This window comes from Rosa rugosa, chromosome 5 (genome assembly GCF_958449725.1).
Source record: "Rosa rugosa chromosome 5, drRosRugo1.1, whole genome shotgun sequence".
NCBI classification, from domain to species: domain Eukaryota; kingdom Viridiplantae; phylum Streptophyta; class Magnoliopsida; order Rosales; family Rosaceae; genus Rosa; species Rosa rugosa.
This window is the reverse complement of record NC_084824.1, coordinates 32340364-32360931: the sequence shown is the minus strand read 5'-3', so window position 1 is coordinate 32360931 and position 20568 is coordinate 32340364. Positions and strand designations below refer to the sequence as shown.

The window sequence follows — 20568 nt, the reverse complement described above, 5'->3', positions numbered from 1 at the left end:
AATAGGAGGTTAGCGGCGTTTCTTATGCCTGTTCTACCTCCTTTCTCTTTGTAACCTTTTTTTCATTAATAAATTTCACTCGCTTGGTCGAGTTTTCAAAAAAAAAAAAACACACACACATCTAACTTAGGGCTAGTTTGAAAGTGTTGTCAGTACATAAAACAACTGCATAACGTGTTTTGATCCACAGCAGCTTCTAAAATCTGCTGTCAGTGACCTATAACTTTTAATTAAAACTACTTTTTATTTATTTACCAAACACAATAAAATCTAAAATTTTGAACAAAAACTGATTTTTCTAAAAGCGAAGCAATCCCAAACAATGCCTTATTTGGACGTGGACATCAAAATTGACGATTTAGTGTGGTTTCAAACATATAGCAAATTGGTTCGGTTTAGTCAAAAACATTGTGGAGTTGGAGGGTACAATGCCCAATGAGTCAAAAACCCTAGACCGGTCTAACCGACCCGACCCGGTAAAGTTCTTATATATTTCACTTGAGGCCCTCTCAGAATCTAAAACTCCCACTCTACTATCAGTCTTCTCATTTATCCGAAGCTTTCAAATTTTCCGACATGGTAATGTTAGCAGTACTAGCAGCAGCAACAACAACACCACCTTTCGCTGCGCCCAATTCGCTAACTTGAGCACTGGGCCCACCATGGCAAGGTGTATCACCCTCTCCCTCTCCATCCCCTTTTCTCTTTCTGTCAAGAGTTTTGGGTTTAAGCTTTAAGTCTCAATTTACAGGCCTCACTGGATGTCTGGCATCACCTTCAAGCTTGCTATGGCCAAAGAAACAGGTTTTCTTCACTGAGCTTACTTCAGTGTCTTATAAAGTATTGAACTTTGAATTGGGTTTATGTAGTTTCTTGTTTGCTTTGGAATTTTCAGAGAGAATGCAAAAGGAAAGCTGGTCCAAGTAGTATCTGTGCCAAATTTGAACTAAAGCCTCCTCCATATCCACTGGTAAGGTTTAAAGTTTCTAATTTGAGTGTGGGTTTAGGCTTCAATCAGCAAGTACCAAACTTTTCAATCAAGTTTCAATCTTTGACCCTTCATTGATTAGTATTGGTAAATGAATTTTAGCAAGTTTAGCTGACAATGGCTGTGAAATTTGTGAACTGGGTCAGTTTAGATGACAATTTTGAGCCAGTTAATGTTGTGTTTGTCGAAATTGTGACAGTTTAGTTTGATGTGTAATCTTTGAGTAGGATGCGCTAGAGCCGCATATGAGCAAGGAGACTCTGGAGTATCACTGGGGGAAGCACCATAGGGGTTATGTGGATAACCTAAACAAGCAAATCAAAGGAAATGAGCTAGATGAATTGTCGTTGGAAGATATTATACTTGCTACACACAACAACGGAGATTTGCTTCCACCTTTCAACAATGCAGCACAGGTATGCTATTCATGAGATCATTATTTCGGTAGAATTTTGAAATCCTTAAGAGTGTTAGGTACAAATTTTTGCTTCAGTGTCATTATTGAAGAGTCATTTGTGAAGTTAACTACCTATTGCTTTTTCACCTTTATGCAGATCTGGAACCATGACTTCTTCTGGGAGTCCATGAAACCAGGTGGTGGCGGAAGGCCATCCGGGGAACTTCTAGAACTAATTAATAGAGACTTTGGTTCTTTTGAGAGATTCATTGATGATATAAGGTTGGCTGCAGCTACACAGTTTGGTTCTGGTTGGGCTTGGCTTGCGTGTGGGTTTGCCTTCCGATTGGCATATCTTATTGTTTGCCTTTAAGACTGCAAATTCTGTTGTGACCCTGCATTAGCCATACAGTAATATTCCCAATTGTTTTGTTTTCTTCAGATAAAGCAAATAGACTCGATGTTGAAAATGCAGTAAATCCTAATCCGTTGTACGAAGACAAAAGGCTTGTAGTGGTGAAGAGTCCTAATGCAGTAAACCCCCTTACGTGGGATTATTCTGTGAGTATCATGATTCATTAAATTTTTCCCAACTCATTTTTGATGTATCCATAGTAAGGAGATACTTAATAGGAAAACATTGAGTTCATCTGGTAAATGACTTTTCTTATTGCTCAATGCAGCCGCTCCTTACCATCGATGTTTGGGAGGTATTTGTAATTTATCGTGTATATACTCATGTTTGCAATAGTTATATACTATCTATGGGTATTATGGGAAAAACCATTGCTGACAAATAGCTAAAATTGTTGTGGAAATTTGTTTTGATCCAACAGCATGCTTACTACCTCGATTTTCAGGTGAGACCCTGTTAATTAAACATGCAGTCCTCTTATGAGGAGGGGTTTTATGGAACTCTGTCTAATATCTGTAAATCTTGGTTAATCCTGCAGAACCGGCGAGCTGATTACGTATCAATCTTTTTGAAGAAACTTGTTTCATGGGAAGCAGTCAGTTTTAGACTTGAAATTGCAAAAGCTCGAGCAGTTGAAAGAGAGGAAGAAGAAGAAAAGAGGAAAAGAGAAGAGGAGGAGAAATCATCAGATGGCGAAGTTGCAGAGATTTATGTGGACAACAAGAGTGATGACTCGGAGGCCGAATGAATTCAGTTTATTTCGTCATGAGATTAAACTGGAACCAATTTTGGGTTGGTTGCCTTCTGTTTTGCTGCGACTGTGATATTGGACTATTTCCTTTGCTGTATTCTACAGCATAGAATTGCACATGTACACATGTAATGTTCTTAATATACAAACGGTATTAGCTTATTAGCTTTGCACTATCATGATCATCTTATTGGAGAAGTCTTATTAGACAAAAAACTGTCCAAAGCTGAGAGCCTTAAATTGTCAGCACAGGGGGGTCCAAAGATATCCCAAAACCGAAGAGTCCCGTCTGCAACAGCTGATACCACAGTTAACCCATCAGGGCTCTGCAACAAAATCAATACAAAGAGCAAAGTTAGAGCCTATAAACTCTATCTACAAACCACAAAACCTTAAAGATTTGAGAAAGAAAATTGTGGGATGTCAAACCTGAGAAAGCTGAAGGACTCTGGAGGTGTGGCGCTTCAAGTTCCCCACTTTTTCCATGGAAGGATATCTCCAGAGGCATAGCTGATTCTTGATGAGTTTGCTCGGACTATAACCATGGCCACTCAGTATCTCTCTGTGATGCCTGTTCCATTCCAATCCACAGACCTGGATTGTTTGTAACAGATTAGAATATCATAAAGTGATAAAACCATTAAAAGCTTATAAGTTGGAAACTAGTTTCTCTAACTTGCCTGAGAGTTGGTATCAATGGTGTTGATACAGGTCCCCATTTGCATATTCCATAACTTAATACACCCATCTTCTGTGCCTCCTCCGGAGGCAAGTACACCAGACTGATAAGGACACCAAGCAAGCGCCTTGATTGCAGCACAATGGTCTTTGAAACAATACAAGTGTTTCGATGAATTCATTCTCGAGGATTCCCAAATGTACAACAGGTTTTCATTGCCACCGCTTGCCAATAAATTGCCTGTTTCCGACCATTTCAAGCCACAGACTTCTTGAGAGTGTGCACGGAGATGGCAAGTCACATTGTTTCTTGCTCTAACTGTCAACATTAGGAAAAAAAGAACAGAAAAAAAAAAAAAAAGTGAATCGTTCCATTGAACCAATGATTTAGAATCAGAATAGAATAGCTTGAGGTTTAGTAATAGTTACAAAATACCATCATGGTTAATAATGGACCGGTCTCGGCTGCCTGATGTTAATGTGTGACCATTCCAAGTAATGGTCGCTACCCTGCGATTATGGCCTTTTAGGCTTCTAATCTGTGTGACACATATAGATGAACAATGGTTTCAACTTCCTTCACTAAAAATGTCAAAAAGTAATGAGTAAACTAGTTAAAAATAATAAGAGCTTTACCAGCTTGGAAGCCTCAGCATCCCAGAGTTGGAGTTTCGAGCCCTTATATCCAACTGCCAAATATTTGGCATCTTGAGACCAGGCTAAACTTGTGGGGTGATCATTCTCATTGACATGAAACAGCTTACGTACATTTACTGTCTCCGAGTTCCAGAGGTATAAATCGGGGCCCAGAGCAACTGCAAGAACATTGTTCTTTCCCCAGTCCATGATGTTCATGTAAAAGTCATTTCTCATGTTTGGTGCATCCAAGAACTCTACTTTCTCCCTAAAGCAGCATAAACTTGGATATTGAATCATGTACACTTAGATTAGGGTGTCAAAAGGATATTGTATTCTGCACCATAAACTCACTTCAAGTCCGAAAATAGAATCTAACATTATGCATTAAGCATACAACACTATCACAATTGTCTCAAACTGCAGCTTCTTTGAGTTATCCTTTTCCCATTTTAAAGTTCATAAGCTCAGAAAACCACTGCAGAAACACTAAAACTATGCATGAAGCACACACCACTATAAATAGTATCTCAAACTTTCTGTCTATTTCAGTAATCTACATCCCTTTGTAAAGTTCATATGTTGACCACTAAACACTAAATGACAGATAATTCAAGTCAAGGTTCAAGATTAATGCTTGAGATATTCCAATACCTTAGGCAAACTTCGAAGCTGAGTAGGTTTGATCATATTACTATCAAATTCATCACTCCGGCGCATCTCATCAACACAAAGAAGCGGTTTTCTACTAGATTTTGGGCTTCCCCTAAAAACCAACATCTTAAAAGGTTTCGCATCTGAATCCAAAGTCAGTTGGTCCTGCAATTTCTGTCTGTATGCCTCCTGCCACAACAGAAAAGAAAAACCAAAACCCCAAAAGACCCAAGAACTAGGATACCCATTTTCAGCATTCAAGGAATTCAAGTATTGCTTATTGCAAAAGTAAGAACTAAAATGCTCATCTAAAACCCTGACATACCCAATTCTTGACTTTTAGAACAATCATCAATCACAACATTCAAAAACCAAAACTGACAAGAAGCAAAGTGTTCATACATTGAGATTCGAGTTCCGATTCGGTACAGTTCGTTCGTCAATAAGCTCTGGGCTTGATCAAGATCCATCAAGCTCCTATTGGGTATAAACCGATCACCCTAAGAACAAAAAATTATCAATAAACCCAAAAAGGAACAGACTTTCCACAAAGAATGGCATAGAGAATCAAAGAAAAGTGAAAATCTTGATGAACAAGAAAGAGGGTAGTGAATATTTTACCGGAAATTCGTACAGGGTATTTGGGCTGCTGTTCGGGCGAGTTGGGGAGTACCAATCCGATTGAACCTCCCACATGTTTTGATCAAATGGGTTTTCTTTGAGTCCTTTGTTTACTACTCTCTGCAATGAAGAAGAAGGAGGAGGAGAAGAAAATCTTGATTCTTGAACCAGAAAGAATGGGAATGCAGGCGTTTCAACAACTCCCGCCAAATAAATCTATAAGTGGGGGAGGAAAATCCAACCGTTGCTACTTTTGGGACAAGGTATGGTTAGGCCCTTCTCTTGTGCTTAACCGAACCGTCCGAACCCTTTTGTTTGTTTTCACCGTTACTTTTGAAATTTTTTCTTTTAATATATACTAGCCCCTTAACATGTGCGGAGTCAATTGACTTTTATTTTTTTAAATTAAAAAAGTTACAGTAATTTATCTCCTAATTTTAGGCTTTTTTCATAGGAGGTATTGCAGATTTTTCAAATATAATATAGTGTATTGACTATCTTATCCTCATATAGAAATAATTTATTTATTAATATTTATATTATATGAGGGCATATATGGTAGTTCAAAAATTTAACCATTCCTTAAAGAATTGGCTTAATTAAGAGCATCTCCAACCATTTAGCTATAAGTCATTTTGACTTTGGCTTTTTGGTAGAGGGATCTCCAACCATGCTCTTGCTTTAGCTATTTTGACTCTTGAGCCATAATTGGAGTCAAAATGACTCAAGTTTGTAGAACGAAAGCCAAATTTCTTTGGCTGAAAAAATGGTGGGCCCCGCTGCATGTGCTGCAATTTCAGCTGAAGATGATTAATTTAATTCTCGAAAATGATTAATTTATTAAATGACTTTGGCTTTTGACTAAAGATGGTTGGAGATGCAAAAATTGAATGAATAGTGATGACATTAGGGGAGTCATATTTTGCATATGGCTTTGGCTTTTGACTAAATGGTTGGAGATGCTCTAAAGTTCCCCCCCCCCCTTTTATGTCAACATCAACGCGTTCTAAGCCGTCCGCTAAAAAACGACATCACACACCAGCCGTACACGTGTCACAAGTCTCCACTTACTCTCCGGATTAACCGAGGCGTCGCCTCGGTTACGAAATCCATGATTACTATCATTAATGGCGAGAAGACGGCCAGGCTTAGGAGACAAGCCTCCGCACGCTAACCCTCTACGGGTTGGACACGTGTCAACCACCACCAGACGAAGCGTCTGGTGGAAGCAACCACTTGGGAGTTCACCAACCGTCTGAAGCCTCCGCTGAGCGAAACTCCGCCAGCGGAACTTCTCTCTGGTCATCTTCCAAGTGACGAAGCCTCCGCTGAGCGAAACTCCGCCAGCGGAACTTCTCCCTGGTCATCTTCCAAGTGACGAAGCCTCCGCTGAGCGAAACTCCGCCAGCGGAACTTCTCCCTGGTCATCTTCCAAGTGACGAAGTCTCCGCTGAGCGAAACCCCGCCAGCGGAACTTCTCCCTTGCCATCCTGCAAGCGGGGCATCTTCCGCTACGCACCTCTAGCGGAACCCCCCTTTCAACTTGCTAGCTGTGTACTTTGATCAGCACTATCGCTCAACAAAATAATGCCAGGCACGTCTACCGGACGCTGCTTCCTGCTACATGCAGCAGGGGGATATCCGCCAAACGGCGAATCCCGAGGCCACGCCTCACTCTGACAACGACCGCCACGCGGCGTTACCGTCAGACCATCCCTACGGGACACGGGGACTTGTCAACAGTCTACGACGGCCCTGATCAGGCACGTTGACCTCCGTCATTTGGGTACTAAGCTTGGGCTCGCTACCCAACACCCTCTGCTCCGTGCAGCTCCCCCTCAACAAACAATTTACCGACCATCCGGAGGTCTATCTTAGCCGGGGAGTGGGGGACTCCCTGGGGGGCCTAGCAGGGGCCCACCCGAAAGGGTATAAAGCGTTTGCTCAGTAAAACCAACGGTTGACAACGCACTGACGCTAATTATGCTCTTGCAAGTCTAGCGGAAGAAAACGCTTCAAACCGCCGAACAACTCCCCAACCAAGATTGCCCTCCTTGACTGGGGACTTGGGGGACTTGTACATACATGTACATTTGCAAACATAATTAGCTATAATGGGCCACGCTCATTGTACCGCCAAAGGTACTCATTCCAACTGAAGGAATGACATGCAGGCACACCGCCAGGCGGGCTACAGCCCAAAGTCGGACCACCTCCAGATCTGCGGCGACGCGCCGCCACGCGCCACGCCAAGATGGCATCAGAAGCTTCTGAAACTGGGAACTGAAGCATATCAGTCCCACATCGAAAACAAAGAGAAGATCAACCTCTTCCTCACCTATAAAAGGTTCTCTCCTCTCTCCTCATTAATTACGCATTCAATACTTACATACTGTTACTTTGTCAACATAAATACATTGACTAACTTAGGCATCGGAGAGTCGAAGACCGCCCAACGCGGTCTCCCTCTGACGCCCTTTGTATTTTACTTGACAGGTAACGGAGGCTTTGAGAACACCACAAGTATCGATCCGCTCATCGGATCAGCGTTAACTAAAGTTCAGCTACCGCCGGACTTCTAGACATTAACAGGGAGCATACAAGAACCAAGAATGAGAGAGCTCTGAATGAAGAGCCGCACAAGCAAGATTATGAGACACATTGTTTGCTTGACACTTAACATGAGTTAGAGAAAACATAGGATAATTGCTAAACATTGCTCTGACTTCATCTACAACATGACCACATATCGAAGCATCTTCATCTTCCGCATTGATAGTTTGGACCAGTTGTAAACAATCAGATTCAAACTGTACCTGTTCATGGTGCAGTGATATAGCGAATTGGACTGCAGTTTTTAAGGCCAAAAGCTCAACCTGGAACGCGGAATTGGCATTATGTACCATCTTCATCAAAGCAGCCCGAAAGTCTCCCTTATGATCACGAAGGACACATCCTACTCCACCTTTCCTTTGATGATAACTATAGCTCCCATCAATATTGCATTTCAAAACACGCTTAGCCGGACTAGTCCACCTTTGAATCACCTTCACTCCTGGAATAGACGAAGCGTGTACAAGTTTGTATTGATTGAACCATCCCACCGTGGCAATCGCTATATCTGCTGGCAATCGTGGTTTCTCCTCCCACAAAGCCGCATTTCTATTAGTCCACAAGGCCCATAAGAACATCATGAACTTCTCAAATTGCTCCAATGATACTCGGTTAACACATTCCAACATCCACTCCTTGAAGATGAATACTGGTGTCACAGGACAAGTGATTTGGAGAGAAACCTCACCCAACAATGCCCGAGCTATCTGACAATCTACTAGGACATGCCCTACTGATTCCAAAGGACAATCACACAACAAACACCCAGTTTCACCCTCATATCCCTTTGTTAATAATGTTTCTCGAGTCGGAAGAATGTTCTGGCAAGCTCTCCAAACTCCAACCGCAACTTTCTTGGGAACTTCAGCCTTCCAGATTGTTTTCCATAAAGTTTGGAACTCATCCACCGGAGGGGGATAATTAACTCTATTATAGGCAATGTCTCGAGCTACATAATATGCTGAATTTGTGGTGAAAATTCCTCTCTTATGTGGATGCCAGGCCACTTTATCTCTCGGAAGATGACTACTTATAGGAATAGATTTAATAAGGAGAGCTTCTGAAGGAGAGAAGAGCTCATCAATTAATCTATCATTCCATGCAGTTGTCTCGTGGTCAATAAGCTCTGAAACAAAAATTGGTCCATGCAAGGGAGGTTGTGATCATGGTTGAAGGGCATACCTATCTACCGGTAGCCAAGCATCGATGCTCCCATATTCGAATATTTTCCTCATTACCAACCATCCATCTTGTACCAACCTGTAAAACTGAATGCGCTTCAACAATACTGCGCCATGGAAAGGACGGCTGCTGACGTAGCTCTGCATCCCAAAACGAGCCTTCTGGAAAGTACAAAGCCTTATAAATTTGAGCAATAAGTGATGTTGGATTTTTAAGTATCATCCACCCCTGTTTGGCAAGCATAGCCAAATTGAAAAGGTGTAAATCTTTAAATCCCATACCACCTTCATTCTTTGGGGTACAATCTCTCCCGAGACTACCAATGTATCTTTTTCTGTGTATCAGAGTCACCCCACCAAAACTGCGCACACAATTATAGCACATGCTCTGCGGAAGTAGGTAGCAATTCATAACATACATGGGGACTGCCTGTGCCACTGCTTTAATCAGAATCTCTTTGCCAGCACCACTCAACAGTTTAGTACGCCAACTCACTACTTTCTTGGACAACTTTTCCTTCAGATATACTCAAAAGCTTCCGTCTTTGATCTTCCCACATGAGTTGGAAGACCTAAATATCTTTCATGTTTATCCACTCATTCCACACCCAACACACTAGCTAACTGTTCTTGCTCCTGCATTTTGACATTCTTGGAAAAAGACACACTACTCTTGTTTAAATTCACCTGTTGGCCGGAAGCTACTTCATATGTATGCAATATGTTTCGGACCTGCTGACATTCCTCCATGGTAGAAATTCCAAACAGAAAAGAATCATCTGCGATTCTGCGAACAATAAATGGTGTAATCTAGGCGCCGTGGGGGCTAGCAACACACCTTGCAACCAATTCTATTGCACAAAATGTGAAATCAAAGAAGATAGCCATTTTGCGCATAGAATAAACGAGTATGGGGATAGGGGATCTCCCTGGCGGATACCCCGAGAAGGCACCACATATCCCCGAGGCTCCCCATTAAAATTAAAAGAGTACCTGACTGTAGTAAGGCATGACATTACCAACTCCACCCATCTACCTGCAAACCCTAACTTAAGCAACATGAACCTGAGAAAATCCCATTCCAAACGATCATATGCTTTGCTAATATCCAGCTTCAAAACAAAAGTACCCTCACCTACCTTTCGGTTAATATGCATCTGATGTGCCACCTCATTTGCTACCAAAGTGTTATCAGAGATCAACCTCCCCGGTACAAAGGCACTCTTTAAAGGTGAAATAATCTCACCCAATATTTTCTTCAACCTGTTTGCTAGAACTTTAGAACAAATACGATAAATGACATTACATAACACAATTGGCCTTAACTGTGTCATATCCATTGGATTTTCAACCTTCGGAATAAGTGTAACATGTGTATAATTAATCTCACGAAGCACTAAACCTGACTGCAGAGCCTCCTTGACTGCAAGACACACATCCAGGCCTACTGTTTGTCAATAGTGTTAGTAAAAGAAGGGTGACATCCCATCCGGGCCAGGTGCCTTAGATGGGAGCATCTGAAAAACTGCTTTCCGTATTTCTTCATCTGTATATGATGCTAGCAGCCGTCTATTCATGGCTTCTGTTACCTTCGAGGAGACTGTATCCAGAATAATATTCATGGTAGCTTCATTTACCCCATATGGGAGGTGAAGAGAATATTATAGTAGCTTGTAATCACTTCCTCAACTTCCTGTGGACTAGTCACCCACTACCCTACTAACTCAGTATGTAATCCCTGGATAGCGTTACGGTGCTTTCTGTTAGAAGCTCGTCGATGGAAATAAGCTGTGTTTCTATCCCTATCCCTCAGCCAATCAACTTTACTCTGCTGTCTCCAATACGTATCCTCATGGTTTGCAGTTCTTGAAACCTTGTCGTCAATGCTTTCTTCTCTTCCACTTGTGCTACTGAAAAAGGCGCACTAATTAAGAATTGCAACCTTTGCTGAATGGCCTGTAATTCTTCTCTACGATGGCAAAAAACTCCCTGTTTCCAAGCATGTAAGAACTTACTAGTACAGCTGATCTTAAGACACACTTGCTTCATAGGGTCATCCGTAACTGGATTCGCCCACCCCTTTGTAACAATAGCTTCAGAATCCCCATGTCGTCCCCAGAATTCCTCAAACTTAAAACTTCTCTTTGCTTGCTGCCAAAGCATGATCAAACCCTATCATCACCTTCAAGGTATCGATTTGCTTTTTAGCACACAAAGTTTCTGCCAAAAAGACGAGTCGAGGCCTCTCCTTTCGTACTACATCTAACAGATTCCGATGAATAACCGAGTTAACAATCCCATTACAGTTCCAAACAAGGATCCGGTAAGCCATGCCGCGGATCTAATCACACAGAGCGCCTCAAGACGAGGCTAGGGCACCACACGAAGGCTAGAGCGTCAGGCGGCGCTCTACTAGATAGTAAGTGGTGGAAAGCTACATAGGTTATTACAATTGACATTCACCCCAAGCAACAATAGCAACTGAACAAAGGTGAACAAATTAAATGAGAATGCAATTATGGATTAAGGTGAATACATAGCACCCAGCACAGTCCCGAAATCCTCCTCAATCCTCGTGCACAATATCTGCAAAACCAATTACAGTAGGGGTGAGCTTTCGTCCTCGCTACTCAAACATCAACCCTAACTACGTTTGAAAACAAGATAGTAATTGGCGCCAGTTGAGTAAAATAAGTTAATAAAATAGAAAATATTTCTCAGTGCGAAACCAAATACAAATGATAAGAGTACTCGGCTAAAATACCAAACCTGATGACCGATCTATATACTACCCAACTACTACCTCACCGAAGATTTAAATCTTCAACAAATGGTGAAGAGTAGCGAGAGTGTCCATTTACACCGTACCACCTAGATCTAGTGTCGCACCTCAAATAATATCAGACACTATCCCATTTGTACAAACTTCCAGAGATTTAGGGGATCAAAACCTAAGGAAATCGCTATGTCCCATTCACTCTCAGGTCATCTCATTAAGTCGAGTGTTAAAATCACAAAACCATTTTCAATCATAAAAGAAATGCGGAAACCACTAACTAGGGTGAAGCCTCCATACCTGAATCATCTAGTAATGACGAACTCATTGATGTACATATCATCACCTCCATTATCGGTCCTTCAGTGAAAGGAGTTCAGAGCTTGCCCAGCGTCCTAATTACTGAATTTCGCAAATTATCAATCTCAAGATCCATTTTCTTGTAACCATTTCAAGGGTCTAAATGGTCGAAGCGTTTTGAAGAGTAGCAGTGATCATATCAAGAACTGAGATGAGATTGATATGAGTACTATAGAGTTCTAGATCTTTAAGAACTGATTGGACAAAACTAAAACTGATTTAGAGTTAATCAGAAGGAACAGGGCAGATTTGAAAAATTATATAAAATTCATCTCGAGTCCATTGCTCTCGAAAATTTCCAGAATCAAACATAACATGCTATGGTACAACACGCTGAACTTTCATGCAAAACAGAGTTCGGGAAGTAGCTAGGGGAAAAATTGGATGCAAACAGACTGAATTGCTAGCTTTTCTTAGAATTCCAGTAGCGTGGATTCTCTTAAAATTCTCACCAAAGATTAGTTTCAAGTCCAAATTATATGAAATCACTCTTAATACAACCTTTTGGATGTCTAATTTGAAATGGTATCAACATAGATCAAATAGAAAACAGTTTGTAAGTAATTTATAAAGGAAAGATCCATAAGGTCAGTTTTCATAACCCAAATGAACTTTATCAATAACATTTAACAATGTAAGAATATGTGTTCCGCTAGGAAACAAATAAGAGTATGAGATAACATCAGTTCAAAGGGTATGTATGATTCACAAGATTGATGAACTCAAAACTGAAAATGGAGATTGAACAAAGACAATGTGAAATTGAATGAGATAAGCCAGCATACCGATAGTCATTTTTGGCTCGAGATGAAAGATAATGCTTCGTGGGCAGTAGAGAAGCAATGGCCAATGCAAAAGAAAGCTGAATTTGAGAGAAACAAGAACATGCAAATAATATGGAAAGAGAATTTCTGTATGAACATCCTTGGTTTTACCTTCATTGATAAACATCTAACCGTAGGATTGTCATGAAATTCAAGGACAGTATAGAAAACAAAATTTCAAACAACTTTCATGAAGAAGTACTCGTGCTGGACTGAACATCAGAAGTTGCAGCTAGCTTCTGAGCCTCGAAGTTGGCTGACGGGAACAAGTTCTGTCAAAATTTCATCTTGTAACTTTCTCTCAATTTAGGTTTAATGGGCCAGAAATTCAGCTGGGTTCTACCAAATTCTCAAGAGCTTTAACAGAGATAAGCAGGCCTGATATTGCGAGACAGGTGTGGTTTGAACTTTGAAATTCTCCTCATGTCGACTCCGGTTTTCAAAGTGGACATGTGTTCAATGCGGTGGCTTCTTCTCCTCCACTTGATTTAACTAGTCGGCCTGATCCGACGCTCCAAAACACTCTTCAAGTTTCTATTCTTTACTTTATTTATATATATATTTTTGGAATCCCATAAATTTATCTTCTCAAAAAAAAAAAAAAAAAAAAATCTCATAATTTACAATTAATACTATCGATAACCTATTTAAATTTGTCTGAATGACAGCTCTAATTTTGCGTGTGAATAGATAATACCAAGCAGAGTTGAATGTGCTGATAAAATTTTCAATCTATAATTTAACCACAACAGTTGAACACAAATTTAAACAAATACAACCATTTTTTTTTTTTTTTGAAAGGAACACAACCATTATTACTATTAGTAATTTCGTAACCCATTTGTCCAACCCAAAAGCCATAATTTTCTCTCCAAAAATCCAACAAAGAGAATAAAATCATGGTGATGGGCAAAGAAAATACATAATTTTTATGTGGTGTTTGCTTGCTTGAGAAAATTCCTAAAGGAGGAATACTTGAGTTGAATAGCTGCCTGCAATCCTTTTTCCCACCGCCCAATCTCAACCTTTATGACAAAGTAGACACATCCAAATTCCAAATCATTGCACAAGAGTTGTTGCATTTTTGAAACAAATTAATCCCTCATAAAAGTCAAAAAAAAAAAAAAAATAAATTAGAAATAATATAGTTGAAAACAAGTATACATCTATCTGTCCATCCTAAAGCTTTGTTGTGCCAAACGCCACAGTCCGCGTTGCCTCTCTGTCTTTCTTTTTCTTTTTCCTTTTTGTTTTTTTCTTTTCTCTTTTTTTTCTCTCTCTCTCTCTCTCTCTCTCTCTCTGAAAAAACCACCACACCCCAAAAACCAACTAAAGCAACAGCCAAAGCCAAAGCCCCTCCCAAATCCTACCTGTCCCTCCCTCCTCCTTAACCAACCTCACAAACCCTAAAGAGAGAGAGAGAGAGAGAACCAAATAGAGACACATTTACAGGTATCATTTTCATCCCCTCTTATATTTCCTTTCTCTATTTTATTTTTTTCTGTTGCATTGCGTTGTTGTATTGCCTGCAAATTCGGTTTGGGATCTGGGGCTGAATTTCATCCCCCCTATTCGCTTTTTCTTCTTCGTTTTCATAATCCCCCACACCTCAATTCAATCTTCTCTCTCTGCAAAGATTCTTCCTTTTTATCTAAACTTAATTTTGGGGTTTGCTTTCTTCTTTTGTTAATTTGGAGAATCCGGATAATTTCGTTTCTGGGTTTTTGCTTTTCTTGACCTAATTGATTGGTTTTGGTAAATTCGTGTTTATGGAGGGCAGAGACTGTCGTAGCCGTGGTTTAGTGGTAAGAATCATGGGTCTCTTTTTTTTTTTTTTTTTTTTGAAATGTATGATCTACATGAGAGGTCACGATTGTAATTTTTTTTTATTTCTGTGCAAAACCGATTGCTTTCTCTTGATCGTTTGCTATCTCGAAATGCCTATGTATTGTTTGATGATACATTGTGAATTCCATTATGAAGCTGAGATTACACTAATAATTGCTAAGTTTGCACCCAATGAAAGAGACATTGTGGTTTCAGTTCAGATTCTATTGCAGCTCCACTGCTTTGTTCTGTTATGTCGTTGATTAGCAATATCCACATTCGTGTGTCTACTAGATTGTTTAAAATTACCCTCTGACAGTGAATGCTGGGGCCGCAGATGTGTCATGTTGTGATAGCATTCTCAACTGCATTTTTTAGATGTTTTGGAAAAAGTGTCTTTTTTTGTAGACTATATAATTGCTGCATATTTAGAGTCGAAGCATGAAGAGAGAAATCCACTGTCTGACAAACTGTACCTGGCAGTTCTAGTAAACTTTCCAATTACTAAATGATACTGAGCGTATACAGAGCTTTCTCCCACTTTGGTGGTTCCATGAAGTCGTAATCTCTAGAGCCATACTGGAATCCATCTGAAAAAAAAAAAAAATGAGGAGTATTAGAATTTCATTCTAGTTTTCGTTTATCTCTACTTGACCACTTTGCTACGATACCATCTCCAAACAAATGTTGCAATTATTGGTTTGCTCACTTTTATCTTTAGTTCTTTTATGATGTTAAATCTGTGGCACAATGCAGGCACATGCCCCTCCCCCTGGTTACTTTGTGAGACTTGAGAATACAAGCGCTGACGACGATTTTTATTTGAGGAAGAAAGTCAGGATGCGCAGGTGGCTTTGTTGTTCTTGTCACGTGGAGGAGTCTTATTCAGCACATGAAAATGAACACCTGAAGAGCCCAAGGAGTTATGATGGTAATCTTTTCTTACCTTTTTTTTTTTTTTTTTTTTGAAATCTGGCCTCTAATTACAAAAAAAAAAAGAAAAGCAAAATCATAAGAAGCTGTGATAAGAGTTCCTAATGTTTTTAGTTATTTTAAAATCATGGTTATAGTGCTAAATTTATAATATGTCTTCTTTGAGCGATCATTAATTAAGTTTACTGTAGTTATTGTTTAAATTATCACTGCTTCCATAATGACAACCAACATATCATGAAAGTGGGTTCACATTCCAGTATAATGGTTTTACCCTGGCTACATCAGGCTAGCTTAATACCTGTCACTTGATACTATGCATACGGGTTAAATTTTTACTCCAAATGACAAACTGTGTAACGGATATGTGGCTTTTAAGTTTTGATCATGAGTAGGCAGAAGCGAATCTGTGAATTAACTGAAGCCTGTGAAGATTAATGATGTTTAAGATCATCTAGTGTCATCTCAAATTTGAAAATCTTTTAAATTATCTTAAAACCTGCTATTGAAGTATGACAATTCAATACACAAGTTAGGTTCATAGGACTCTTCTACATTTCTATTTCAAAGCATGTTTCTGTTATCTGCTATCATTGTTTGGGCAGCAGTTTTTGTTTCCCTTCTGAGATTTGATCTCTTGATATGAGTTGTTGAATGGTTTAGTCCAGTTGTTACTCAATTAATTTTTGAAGCTACTGATGTAGTAGCTTTTCTGTTGTGGGCGAGTGCCTTTTATAAATATAATTCTCTTTCTGTCAATTATTTTTTAACTTGTTTTCTGTTATCTTCTATGATCATTTGAATTCACAACAAAGTAGGAAAAACATAGTAGTATTGTCCTTTATCTTTAGAGGACAATAGCTAACCAATACCTCTTTTTTCAGAATTTGGGCAATATTAGTTTATTCAGTACTTATTTATTTTTGCTTTTCTTTTCCTCTTCAAGTTGTACTTAGGTTTTTGTTCACCTTTTCCTTTTTAGGGAACAATAAGGGCACTAAGGTGTCCACTCCTTTGAAGTCTGATGTACAAAAGGCAGCACCACCTATTGAAGTTCCTCCATTGTCTCTGGAGGAGCTGAAAGAGAAGACTGACAATTTTGGATCTAAGTCACTGATCGGCGAAGGATCATATGGGAGAGTATACTATGCAAGCATGGATGATGGTAAAGCTGTTGCTGTCAAGAAGCTTGACGTTGCATCTGAGCCCGAGTCAAATGTTGAGTTTCTGACCCAGGTCTGCTTGCAAGTCTTTTTACTTGAAATATATTTGGAGCACAATTGGTTATTGGTTTGTGATTTATTAGTTTATCTGACTCAATCATGACATATTTTTTCAAGGTTTCCATGGTTTCTAGACTGAAGCACGACAATCTTGTTGAGCTGCTTGGTTACTGTGTTGAAGGAAGTCTGCGAGTGCTTGCGTATGAGTTTGCCACCATGGGATCTCTGCATGACATATTGCATGGTTTGCAATCTTTTCTTTTTAAATTTTACATCCAGGTTCACTTGATTTGAAAATTGTGTTCATTGATTTGAATGTGAATGGAATTATAGGTAGAAAGGGCGTTCAAGGGGCGCAACCTGGTCCAACACTTGACTGGATGCAGCGTGTGAGAATTGCAGTTGATGCAGCCAGGGGGTTGGAATACTTGCATGAGAAGGTTCAACCTCCTATTATACATAGAGATATCAGATCTAGTAACGTGCTTCTCTTTGAAGATTTCAAAGCCAAGATAGCAGATTTTAATCTTTCAAATCAGGCTCCTGATATGGCTGCTCGTCTTCATTCCACTCGAGTTTTGGGAACTTTTGGTTATCATGCTCCAGAGTAACGTTCTGAAACTTGCTTTCTATATTTGTGTGGTTTTAACATATAGTTTATGGTGGTATGGTTTGAGCTGCATCTGCATCTGCATCTGCTGGTTCATTTAGTTTAGACTGCTAGCTTCTGACAGGATATTTTTAGTTTCAAATATACTTCATAGATTACATTGTAATAAGTGTTAGGTAGTATGTTCTACTTTTATTAACATGCGTCTAGATTACCTTATACCAGTCGCACGCCTCGGATCTTCCTTCTTTTGTACAATTTCCAATTTTATCATTTGGCTCCTACATCTTCTCAACCCAGCAGCTACCTGAATTTATTAGGAACCTCCACCTCTTTCTCTTTCTCTCTTTCTCTTCCTCACTCCTAGGGTCCAGATTGCCGAAAATCTCGCGGACCTACCAGATCGGAGGTCAGCAACCTCTCTGCCCAGCTGCACTGCCGCACATTCACGATGTTAAAATCAGTTGCCCAGATCCACATAGAAATCTGGGTTTTGCTATTTGAATTGTTTGGCAAAATAGTCCCAAATATTTTAGGAAATTTTAGAAGGTTGCCACCCAAATTGTTGGAGAGTCGGTAAATAGCCATTGTCATCTTTCAAAACAAGATGGTGGGATGCCCCTAAAACAATTATTGCTATTCAGTGGCAGTCTACCAATAATTGTGCAACATTTTGTAGGATGTCATTGGATAGTGGCCTTCCCAGATCGGTGTCGGGGTGCTATCCCAAGGTCGCTGCGTCAGATATTTTTATAGTTGGTTGGCCAGCACCGGAAAAATGGGTGTTGGTTGGTGGCTGCAGTCTTTGGTTGTGGGTTGTGACTAGAATCCTTTTGTACTTTCCTTTTGATTCATACTTCTCCCCTCTTTTTGAGAAACAATCAGATTACTGTGACAAATGCTGTCTAGAATAGACCTTGAACCAAATGAAGAAGAAGGATTTCTTTTAATGAAGCTTATAGATCCTACTTTTCCTTGTACTCTATGGCATTCATGGAGATCTACCATTATCCATTTTGAAAGATTGAAACTAGTCATTGGGGAAAAAAAAAAAACTTTGGTAGAAGTTATGTACAGAGTTTTTCTTATTGAAAATTCCTATGGCTCATTTGGCTGAGTTGTCATACCTAAGAAAAGTTCAGAGCTAGATTTAATGAGTTCAAACAGTGAGCTACTGTGGCTCTAATAGGCGATTTGGTGGTAAAATGCATTTGGCTTTAAGAATCTTTACATATGGGTGCAGAACTACAGGGTTTTATTATTTGCTGACCAATGACATTGATGCTTTTTTGGTCATAGAATTTATGGGAAAATGCATCTAGCTAATTTGGGAAGGAATCATGAAAACCTGTTGCAATTCTTTCCAGTATCAGTGTGTTTTTTAAATATATTTTTATAGGAAACGGGATACTTCTACTAAGAAAAAGGGAAAGAGTAGAAACTTTAGTGGACTAGCAGTCCTTAAAATTGTCTACCCTCGTCCCAACAAAAACATGAAACCACTACTTACAAACGGTCATTACGTAGACCAAATGAAGTATTTGAGTTTTAAGTCTGATGACAAGTTGTTCTCAGTGACTTGTGTTGGTATACAGTTTTGTTACATTTTATTGATTGTGGATGTAATCAAAGACAAACTATATTAATTATGTGTAGCACACTGTTCTGTCAACTACTTTGATCACTATGCACCGTGAGCAACTGTTTTGTAGCATTTTGATTATTGTAGAAGCACCTCTATTTGTAAATGTACTTCAGGACCACTTCCCATGTCATTAAATTCGTTTCTTTTGTCATCGAGGAGTGTAGATAGGTATGCATCATAGCTAATTTGGGATGTTTAACATTGTTTTGCAGGTATGCAATGACTGGTCAATTGACACAGAAGAGTGATGTCTACAGCTTTGGAGTAGTTCTTCTAGAGCTTCTGACTGGGAGGAAACCTGTCGATCATACAATGCCCCGTGGACAGCAGAGTCTTGTGACTTGGGTGAGTCTATCTGCTTGCTTAGAAAAATATCAGGTTCCTTTCTGTTCTGTATTTCGTTTGACCTGACATACCCCCTCTATTTGTAAAGGCTACTCCAAGATTGAGTGAAGATAAGGTTAAACAATGTGTAGATCCTAAGCTGAAGGGAGAATATCCTCCGAAAGGAGTTGCAAAGGTTCTTTCTCTTGCCTAATGACAGACAGTCGCACATACTTGTCGTATTTAATACGTGCCATGAGCATTGGTTTTGAGTTAACATTAGCAGCTGACAATGAGTTTTCATTTTGTTGGTGATGCAGCTAGCAGCTGTGGCAGCTTTGTGTGTACAATATGAAGCTGAGTTCCGGCCAAATATGAGCATTGTTGTTAAGGCGCTACAACCGCTTCTAAAGCCACCTGCACCAGCTCCAGAGTCGTGAATCAAGTGCTTCCTTTGGACTTTCTGCATCCTTAATACATCTGGTTTCAATTGCCTGCAGATATCATCATAAGCTTTCAATATATATATTTTTTTATTTTTCGTATATGAGATCGGATATGATATGTAGGGTTGGTTTATTGTCATTGCTAAGTTCTTTGCTGCTGGAGCTGAATATTGGTAACAATTTTTTCAGTCATAAATTGATTTGGGGGTTGGGTTGTGAGGTGGATACATTTGTTACTGGATGTAGTGTGCTTGCTTTGACTTTTGTGTTTCAAAATGAGGTTATCACGTACGTTCTGTAATGTAAGATACCGAAATATAAAGCCCCGAAATAGGGCGAGTAAGATTGTGTATGTCTTTACCCAGCTGGATTGTTGCTCCGTTTTCTGTTAATCACTGCCACATAAAGCTTACGAAGTTTTGGTTTTGGTGATCGAGTTAAACTGGCAACTTTATTTTCTAAATTAATTGAAAAATAACCGGATGCTAGGTGATAAAGTTCTAATTGCTTCCGATGAAATTTAACTAGGGTTATCACTCAGTCGGCTCAGTTCGGTTATAGGTAATATTAATTTTGGATTTTTAGTTTTACCAACTTTAAAATAGATTTTCAGTTATATATATGATCTTATCAAAGATCCATTTGGTCAGGATATAGTGTAGAACA

General features: G+C 39.6%; 3 protein-coding genes and 1 pseudogene across 5 annotated transcripts; 2 read left to right on the top strand and 2 right to left on the bottom strand.

Moving 5' to 3' along the window:
• The first annotated feature begins 534 nt into the window (after window positions 1-534).
• On the top strand, window positions 535-2722 carry LOC133707769 (superoxide dismutase [Fe] 2, chloroplastic-like). Its single transcript, XM_062133257.1, has 9 exons — window positions 535-670; window positions 752-804; window positions 896-970; window positions 1216-1404; window positions 1543-1714; window positions 1828-1946; window positions 2069-2095; window positions 2222-2245; window positions 2339-2722. Exons 4-9 carry the CDS (start codon window positions 1234-1236, stop codon window positions 2546-2548), a joined length of 723 nt encoding a protein of 240 aa, XP_061989241.1. The 5' UTR covers window positions 535-670; window positions 752-804; window positions 896-970; window positions 1216-1233; the 3' UTR covers window positions 2549-2722.
• Window positions 2715-5445, bottom strand: LOC133707770 (cell division cycle 20.3, cofactor of APC complex-like; annotated as a pseudogene).
• A 2280-nt stretch (window positions 5446-7725) lies between these two features.
• Window positions 7726-9319, bottom strand: LOC133711545 (uncharacterized). The gene is made up of 2 exons (XM_062137649.1): window positions 8992-9319; window positions 7726-8879 (listed from the first exon to the last, which is right to left on the bottom strand). Exons 1-2 carry the CDS (start codon window positions 9317-9319, stop codon window positions 7726-7728), a joined length of 1482 nt encoding a protein of 493 aa, XP_061993633.1.
• Window positions 9320-14185: 4866 nt separating this feature from the next.
• LOC133709605 (PTI1-like tyrosine-protein kinase 3) lies at window positions 14186-20266 on the top strand. 3 transcript variants are annotated; one of them, XM_062135398.1, is made up of 9 exons: window positions 14189-14346; window positions 14675-14699; window positions 15478-15652; window positions 16637-16890; window positions 16995-17121; window positions 17211-17484; window positions 19345-19477; window positions 19566-19652; window positions 19777-20266. In XM_062135398.1, the coding sequence occupies exons 3-9, from the start codon at window positions 15562-15564 to the stop codon at window positions 19894-19896; spliced, it is 1086 nt and encodes a 361-aa protein (XP_061991382.1). In that variant the 5' UTR covers window positions 14189-14346; window positions 14675-14699; window positions 15478-15561; the 3' UTR covers window positions 19897-20266. The 3 variants fall into 3 exon arrangements, with proteins under 3 accessions (XP_061991381.1, XP_061991382.1, XP_061991380.1); XM_062135397.1 differs by lacking the exon at window positions 14675-14699 and having other exon boundaries at window positions 14186-14346; XM_062135396.1 differs by lacking the exon at window positions 14189-14346 and having other exon boundaries at window positions 14415-14699.
• Window positions 20267-20568: the final 302 nt, after the last annotated feature.